This window comes from Mytilus californianus, unplaced genomic scaffold, assembly GCF_021869535.1.
Source record: "Mytilus californianus isolate M0D057914Y unplaced genomic scaffold, xbMytCali1.0.p SCAF_2, whole genome shotgun sequence".
Classification (NCBI taxonomy): domain Eukaryota; kingdom Metazoa; phylum Mollusca; class Bivalvia; order Mytilida; family Mytilidae; genus Mytilus; species Mytilus californianus.
In genome coordinates this window covers 38,526,184-38,535,960 of record NW_026262668.1, presented here as the reverse complement: position 1 = coordinate 38,535,960, position 9,777 = coordinate 38,526,184, and the positions used below count along the sequence as shown (strand labels likewise).

The 9,777-nt window shown below is 31.7% G+C and overlaps 1 protein-coding gene across 4 annotated transcripts in view; it reads left to right on the top strand.

The window, feature by feature from the left end:
- The first annotated feature begins 861 nt into the window (after nt 1–861).
- The window catches only part of LOC127727916 (protein TANC2-like), a 57,679-nt gene continuing 48,763 nt past the window's right edge, over nt 862–9,777 (top strand). The window contains exons 1-2 of one of the 4 annotated variants that reach the window (XM_052235065.1): nt 862–917; nt 8,085–8,255. In XM_052235065.1, the coding sequence (XP_052091025.1) occupies nt 8,111–8,255 (145 nt within the window). In that variant the 5' untranslated portion in view covers nt 862–917; nt 8,085–8,110. Of the gene's footprint in view, nt 987–1,012; nt 1,088–8,084; nt 8,256–9,777 lie in introns of those variants that run through there. The other 3 variants (XM_052235062.1, XM_052235063.1, XM_052235066.1) reach the window with 3 other exon arrangements.

The window sequence follows — 9,777 nt, the reverse complement described above, 5'->3', positions numbered from 1 at the left end:
AACAACATATTTGTCATGGAGGTAGGACAAGTGTTTTGCAACATTTGGGTCTTTAAAGATTGATGTAGCATGGGAATTTATAGACCCATTCAGTTTCTTAATTCTGATTTGTATCTACGTCTTTAGTGTTTAACCCATTGCCTGGCATAATCCTCGACTGAATCCATCAGTATTTTGAAGTTGTGTTTCCAATTGATGGATTTAGGCACAAATGGATGCAAGTGAATAATTGATATGATATGCATTGTTAACTTTTTACACATTGTGACTTGGATGGATAGTTGTCTCATTGGCACACATACCACATCTTCTTATTTGTATTGATAAACAATTTTTCATGCATTATATGACAAACTTGGGTCTTTCTAAATAAAGGAGTGGTATATGTTTCTTAACAATCCATTAAGCTGTTTACCACCTGAGGTAGGTTATGTAAAACGATTTGCTGTTAATAGGTTGACTTATCAAAGATCAATCTCTTTAAACTTTTTATTGTCCTAAAAATTCCTCTTTAACTCATGTCAAACTATTTACCCACAATTCTTTATCTATTCATTCATAAAGAATATTATCCCGAGATTAAAATTCATTCATGAATTGTCTCCCTTCTCATTGTTTTCTTTCCAGACGATTTCACTCCATGTGGATTACTACATTCATAACTTTTGTAGGGCAATTATCAAAGTTCAAGTACTTTAAGATGTTGACACTACAATTAGTTTCAAAATGATGATAGTTACTATCAAAATAAAGAAAAACCTGTATTTGAAAAAAAAAGAATTGAGATAAAAGAGCAGTTGCTACATTAAAAAAACAAACACGAAACCCTCTCGAGAACCTCACTTTAAAACATTTGTGTAAATATTTCCTATCAAATACACACCTGAACAAGTTACATACATGTTTAGAATCTGCAGGTAAAAATCAAGTGAGTTAGTTTTACATATATCGTACTTCTCAGGGAGGATTTAGTTGAAATATCACAGGTAGGAAATTCTACAATATTTTTAAAGGTTAAGAAGAAAATAAAGGAATTACGATGACTGTTTTAGCAGTCATGGCAGTGTGTCTGATATATTTCATTCAGGTAGGTGAAAATATTTTCACCTGGTTTTCTAGCTATGTTAAATGTGATTATTGACCTTCCTTTCATATCATTACACTTGGTCAGCAAATTTAGCATTAAATGGGTTGAATATTGAATATACATGATATACGTTTGACAAAAAGTAAAGGACTTATTATCATGATTATATTACAGTGTAATTTTTCATAAGGAGTGGTACATTTTTTTGTAATTACGTTTGACCAGGATATATAGAGGGAAGTCAAAACGTCATTGATAAACTGTTTTGTAAGCTCACATGGCCCATAAGGCTAGTCAGTCTCAGCAGAGTCATGCATATATAAAAAAATATTTTATATCTGTGGTCTTAGCTACATGTGTTGCCATCACTTGACATTCTGTTGTCCATTAACTTTTACAAATAATTCTCCCCTGAAAATAGTAACTCCGCCAATTAATATTAATCGGAACAAACTCAGCCACAATCGTTCTTAAAGAATATATTAGTTTAAAACATATGTCTGATGTTCCCTACTGCAAATTAAATCAACATGGCCACCATGGGTAAAAATATACCATGTATATAGGGGTCAGTAAATGTCTAATTTATCTTGAAAACCGTTATATATAGCGAAAATATAACCAAGCGAAAATGTGCAGAAATTTGGTTTTTGACTTGTTGTTAAACCTCATTATAATCTGATAATAGAGATATATTGAAATGACAAAAATTATCAGAAAGAAAAGTTCTACAAATCAGTCAACACGACAGAAATGGTTGAGGTTGACTCTTTACTGGATATTTTTTTACCCAACCTTTTCATTTTTTGCTATAATCTTGAAAACTATATTACATAGAGGGAAACTTTTAACTGCCATAATGATCAGCATGACAAATCATCTGCAAATAGTTCATCATGACTGAAATCATCAGTCTCTACTCTTTATAGCACTTGCCTCAAAAAAATCACAGGCAAGACAAGGGTGTGCTGTTTCTGGCAGCTGTATAACATTTGTAGCATTGATGCATCTCATATCCATGGAGATTATTTTGGCCATTATGTTAATTGACATTGGAATTTCTGCATACTAGTAGTTAAAAAGTTGTGATTTGGTCAGTTTAAGGTGAACCACTTATGACAAGTCAATGATATTTGGTATGCAGTTATATTAGCATTGGCATATATATCTCTTTTCATCTGAGATTATTTGGCCCTGAACCTTCAGTCATGGTTCATTGATTTTGGATGTTTGCTGATTTCACATGTACAGGTGAGACATATCTGTGTCAACAGTTTATTATATATATATATATATATATATATATGCAAGTCATGCCATTATTTTATTCCTTTTTTGTGTCACATATCTTTTTATTACATATCCATGTATATTGATATATATATATATTTGGCGCAACATAATTATTACTTTTTAAAACTTGGGAAAATAGAATCTCTGACATTTGTAAAATGATTTAATTGAGTATTAATCTTCTTTAGTATACAGTACCTATGCAGGGAATTAAAAGGAAAAGTCATTTAAATTCCATGTGAGGGTTTTTTGTTCTGAAAAATAGTTGTCTCATATTCTTTGAAGTGGACCATGGTGGACTTTGAACTTGATTTAAAATCTGATATTATACATGTATAAAAGTTTTGTAACCAGCCAAATGAATTTGACCTTTTGTATACTCAAAAAACTTTAAATTTCTTTGTCAACTTTTTTGAACAAACAAGAAAAAATTTCTCCAAATCTTTTACACTTTTGGTTCCTGACATTTTTTTGAATATGTAATGATGGGGTAGGGATAAAGAATAATGGGGATGTGTAGTTTTACATGTCATAAATGTCAAGATCAACATTTGTACCTGCTATGCTATCAATTTTTACCAAAATTGTCATTTGACTTGCTATTCAAGTTATTGCTCTAAATGACACTTTTTTCCACCAATTTTGGCAATTATCATGAAGACTACTGTATATTAGATAGAGAAAAACTGTAAATAGCAAAACAGATCTGCATTACAGCCTACAAAAAATCAAATGGCCAATATCGTCAGTATTTTGCGAAAACTGTAGTCTATAGACGTATTGAAGATAGACGAAAACTGTAATTACAGCATGTAGCAATAATGGTCAACAGGACAAGATCTGCAAAGAAGTCAACATGACCATAACTGTCAGTCGACCCATTAAGGAGTTATTGCCCTTGAATAATATTTACACTTTACAGTGTTTTTTTTGTGGATACTGTTAATAATAGAATTTATTTTCTGGACAAGATTTATAGATAAGTCAAACACGGCTGCAACATTGGAGTTATTGCACTTGAATTATGTTTTTTGTGCTTTTAGTAAATAAAGGAAACTGTGATTTGCACCATGATCTGCAGGATAATATGAGTCTACATTGCTGAAATCATCAATCAACGACTTATAGAAGTTATGCCCTTCAATGACCATTTTTATATGCCAATAGAAGACGGGATATTATATGGTATACTACTGTCCCTTGCCCTTCTGTCTGTCAACACTTTGTACGATAAATCAAATTTGCTTTAACCTTTTTTTATGTAAATTTAACACAACACTAGGATTAACAGAAGAAAGCCCCTTTCGATTTAGAAATTTTTGAAGTCATCTATCAACTTCTTATAGAAGTTATGTCTGTCAATGACTACTTTTAGCTTTCGATTTTGAAATTTTTTTTAATTTTTTTTTTCCAGAGTTACTTGTCTTAAAAGGTTTGAATTGAGGCAATTTTTCACATACTGCACACTTACTCCATTCAAACTTACATTTTATTGTTGGGATTGATAAAAGTCGCAGAATGCGAGATATAGGGATTACAATTATACAGCGGTGGGAGCATAAACTATTTGAATTAAGCTATATATTTCAGAGGGTGGTAAACCTAGAAGCTTCATACTTTGTATGCAGATGCCTAATGTTAACAAGTTTCCGTCTGTCCTATGTCTAGTGTCCTTGACCTCATTTTCATGTTTAAGCGACTGCAGCTTCAAAAAAATTTTTTTTTTTTTTTATTTTGTGAATTTCTCACTTATTATGAGTAATAGGATAACTTTATTTGGTATTTGGGTTTCTTGCAAGGTCAGCATATTCGTGAGACATGGTCTACCTGACCTCGACCTCATTTCATGGATCAAGGGTTAAAGTTGCATGATTAGGTGTGTTTCTCAGATACTGTAAGCAGTAGGTCAACTATATTTGGTGTATGGAATGATTGTAAGGTGTACATGTGAGTCTGGCAGGTATCATCTGTCCTTGGCCTCATTTTCATGGTTCATTGGTCAATGTTAAGTTTCAGAATTAAGATCTTCTTCTAAGATACTATAAGCAATATGGCTATTATATTATTGTAAGGTGTACATGTTTGTCTGGCCTGATTCATCCAACCTTGAACTCATTTTCATCTTTCATTGGTCAGTGTTAAGTTTTCCTTGTAATAGGTTAAGTCTGTTTCTTACATGTAGATATTATAAGCAATAAGGTCAAGTATATTTAATGCATAAAATGGTTGTAAGGTGCACCTGTCTGTCTGGCAGGGTTCATCTTACCTTGACCTCATTTTCATGGTTTATTGTTCAATATTAAGTTTTCATGGTTTGGTCTGTTTTTTTGTTTACTATAAGCAATAGGTCAACTATATTTGGTGTGTGCAATAATTGGATGTTGTACATGTCTGTCTGGTTTGTTTTATTTGACCTTGACATCATTTTCATGGATAATTGATAATGTTAAATTTATGTGATACATGTAGTAAAAGTTTATCATTAGGACTATTAACATAAAATCAATAATGGTTAATAAAGCAGGTGAGATATTTCAGCATTTTCACTCTTGTGTGTATCATGTGTATTATATCTTTAAAACTGCTATGGATTGAGAAAATCTGACAGTCAGGGGCAGAAATTTAAAGAAAGTTGAGATCTACTAACCTACTGTCTATTTACACCTAAACTGTCAGATAACTTCTTATGGGAGTTATTGCCCTTTAATGACAATTTTTTCTAATTTTTTTTCAAATTTGCATAATACCTTGAAAATTATAATAGAAAGAGAGAAACTTAAAATACCATAAATGTTAAGCAAGACAAATAAGTCAACATAGCCCAAATTGCCAGTCCACTCCTTTATATATGATTAATTGCCCTTAAAAGACGAATTTTACCAATTTTTTGTCTCACATGCGATGAAAGTCAGGGAAAGCTTGACATAGGGATTGCTTTGATGGCGATGATGATGATGTTGCATTACTATCGGTACATATCAGTTTGACGACTATTTCAAGGCCCTGCCCCTAGGTCATGTTCCAGCCACTTTTCAATTGATAAGAAATTTTTATTGTTAAGTTTTCTGCTTAAGTCAGTTTGATAGGAACTACTTGTGATGGATCAATGATATATTGAATAAAGTTGCATTGCTATCAGTACATATCAGTTTGACAACTTTTTCGAGGCCCTGCCCCCTAGGTCATGTTCCAGCCACTTTTCAATTGATAAGCAATTTTAAATGTTAAGTTTTCTGCTTAAGTCAGTTTGATAGGAACTACTTGTGATGGATCAATGATATATTGAATAAAGTTGCATTGTTATCAGTACATATCAGTTTGACAACTATTTTGAGGTCCTGCCCCCTAGGACATGGTCCAGTGACTTTGAATTAATTAACAATTTTCAATGTTAAGTTTTCTGCTGAAGTTAGATTGATAGGAACTACTTACAATAGACCAGGATATTTTCTGTTAAGTCACATTACTGTCTGTACATCTCAGTTTGTCAATCATTTCTAGGCCCTTCCCACAAAATCATGGTCCAGTGACTTTGAAATAATAAGCAATGTTGCTGTCCATCAGATTGTCTTTTTCTGAAGTTTATGCCGACAGGCGAGACATATCTCTGTGTCAACAGTTTATTTGCACTTTTGCCTATTATCTTGAAAACAATGTAAGATAGATTGAAACTTTAAAAAGCAAAAATGATCAGCATGACAAGATATAAAAACTCTCAATACTTTTCAAATCGTAGGCAGACTCTTTATAGTAGTTATTGCCCTGAAATGAAGATTTATAACAATTTAAAAAAAGTTTAACTTTGATGTCCTTAAAAAGGTCCTTTCGTTCCTCATGGTTATCTTCATTTAAAAACAAAATCATAAAAACTACTTGCAAAGTATATTAAAAGATTTTTTATTGCAGAAGAGTACAATAGTTTTCCTAACATTTCTTATAAGCCAAATTTAACATTATACTGACATATTAAAATTTGTTATACCTGTAGCTAGTATTGATAAAAAATGTTAAATTTGCAGTTGTCTGTATTTTAAGTGGCAACACCCATGTTTCAGGTTTTTCAGTAGCCTAATGAATGGTACATATGTGACACATGCCCCTGGATTGTGCTAATTGTGATGACAAAATGCTTACAGTATGGCCCAAAATAAACAAATGAATTAAGTCAAACGTTAATTTGAAATGAGTATATATGTCTAAGACATAAGTGCTAATGTATGTTATATAGTTATAACATATATGTCTAAGGATAGTATATTATGAACAATATGATAACCATTTTTATGATTTGATTAAACTTTATAAGTTTAGAAAATTCCACGGATTTCTTCAGGATTTCTTCAGTATTCTGTCAACGAAATGGATGTCAATTCCACAACCCATTATTGACAGTAATAAGTTGCTTAGCAAGAATTGATTGCATACCATGGTAATGAAGGAGTCCTGATTATACATTGTAGGACATCCACTTAACCTGATACATCTAACCATTTTGTCATATATATGGTAATATTATGAATGACAGAAAAGTACAGTATAATCAATGTAAAGGCATACATTAGTCAGGAGTTACTTCATTAATGTTTGATAGGACAAAATGGTCCCAAATAAAGAGAAATATTACACTTAATTTATATATACATGTACATATGTTAAATGAATGTATAAAAGTGATTTTGTGTTTATTTACCCTTGTAATACATAGTTATACCAGAAATGGATTTGACTGTTTGTATAAAAGGTCAAGCTTATCTGATTAATATATATATATATATATGAGAGGGTTATGAAGTGAATGCATGGTCAAGGGTTAGCTACTTTTTTGCATGAACAACAATACTTACATCAAAAGGAATTTAATCAAGATTTTAAAAAGATAGGTCATATGATCGGTGATTCAGTAGATATACTGTGAGATGTTAATTTTAATGTTACATGCTTTGATATGTGGAGATACATGTACATGTATATGTGTGCAATATATCACCATCATACAGGTTGTGATCAGAGGATTTATTATTTATGTACACTTAACTTGTTCTCATGTGCTTCTACTTTTTAACTGAAGAATTTTAAGTTCCACTACATGCATTTGACTGTAAATAATTTAATTGGATACTTAACATTTAGAAGTGTAAACCAGACATGTTGTAATCAACAGTTATCCTCAAATGATTTTAAGTTCAAACTGTTTATGGAACAAACGCAGGTGGGGTTCATAAACTTGAATTATACATGAACAGTTTGCATACAGCTTGAGAAATAATCAAACTGATATTCAGTAGTTCTAGTAGGCAGTTATAATCAATCAATGAACTGAAAGGAAGAATTCCATTCAATATTAAACTGTTTGTATGACAAATTAAAACTGATAAGTTAGGAAGTTAGAACTTAATTGTTGTGGTTAAGAAAGAAAAACTAAATATATACAGACAGTTATGTTGTGGTTACAAGGTTACAAGATAAAGGACTACTATGAACTTCCTGCCATCAATAGTATGTGTATTGTATATTAAACAGTATTCTATTGTTTTAAGGATGGTATATATATGCATTTGAAAATTATTTTTTTAAGGATTTTTAAGTAACAATTGCACATTTAAGTGATCTTTACAATTTAGTGAGATTTTAGATGATATATTAATTAGTAGCAGTAAATACTTTTGACAGCACTTTAATTCAAATTTATTTTTGATTTTTCCAGATTTGGGCATAATTCGTCAGTTGAATATGGATGGTGATACAGGTGGAGTTTGTCCCATATGTCATATGCCTTTTGACAAAGGAAAGAAAAGGAAATTGATTGATGCTTGTGGACATGAACGTTGTTACATGTGCATGTTTAACCATGACACATGCCCTCTTTGTGATAAAAGTAAGTTCTCATCCTGGAAGTTTCAGATTTAAGGGCATGCGATACAGTAGCAAGAGCAGATAATGCATCCAAAAATAAAATTTGTTTTCACAAAGTTGAAAATGATAATCTTTTAAAGTTCATGAAAAAATCATTTACATCATCAAATCAGTTACATGAATTTTAAAGTATTTGTGAAAGAAAAAGTTAAACAAAAAAAAGCTGAATATGTCTGATTTGATGTAGTATCAATACAGTTTGATTAAAAATTTACCATTTAGATGAAAATAGGCAACTGCCTATAGTATTCAGCACGTCGGAATGCAACTGCCTATAGTATTCAGCATGTCGGAATGCATCCCCTCTGTTACAAATTGTTTAACTGACTCCTTTCTTTTCATGCTTTTAAATTCATGCAGACTAAGGAGTTTTTAAAAGTTGAAGTGATTTGTAAGTTTGGACATACAGCTAAAATATCAATTTTTGTCTCGTCTTGACGGCGTAAAAAATCGAGACTTAGGTATGCTGTTTCCAGTCAACAGTGTATTTAGTTTGTGATTAGGTCAGTTAATGGGGAACCACTAGTGGTAGGTCAATGATATTTGGTATGCAGTTGTAGCATTGGCACATCTAATTCTATGGAAATTACTTAGCTCCACCCCCTCAGTCATCGTCTATTGACTTTGAATGTTTTGCAGTTTACATGTTAAGTTTGTGATTAGATCAGTTTAAAAGGAACTGAGATGGTTAAGTCAATGATATTTGGTATGCAGTTGTATTAGCATTTGCAAGTCTCTTTTCCATGGTGATTATATGGCCCCACTCCTCAGCATGGTTAATTGACTTTGTAACTTTTACATTGTTTACAAATTAAAGTTTGTGTTTAGGTTATTCTAAATGAAACCACTTATGATAATTCAATGGCATTTGGTATGCAGTATTATACACATTGGAATTTCTCAATTCCATGGAGATTATTTGGTCCTGCACCTTAATTGACTTTGAATGTTTTGCATGGTTTACATAATAGAAAAACAAAGGCTATGGGGTATCCATCCATGACACAAAATCAGTACATCGCGCACAGCAAAAAAACACACAATAAGCAAAGGAACAGCACACAATAAGCAAAGGAACAGCGCTTTTTTTGCCATTGAAGCCTGTTTGTACAGATTGTAATATATTTCTGCAATGTTCTAATGACATAAAAATTTAATCTGTGAATCTGAATATATCAGTGTGAATCAGATAGGGATTCTAAAAAATTACAAAGATCTGTTAGAGAGCATAAAATCTAAGTCTCTTAAATCCTCTTGCAATAGTATTAAAACATTTTTGACTTTTCTACCCTTTACTCAAGTAATTTCCCCCTTCCAAACTAAAAGACCGATTGAAAGAATTGGTCCTGCTTTCTTTTATAAGGAAGAATGGCCAACGTAGATACAAATATCTTTTTTAAGGGAGGGATAAATCTTACTTCTGTAAAAAAGCACTCGGATTCATACAAAAAGTTCACTAACTGACATTATCAAGATGCTTGATT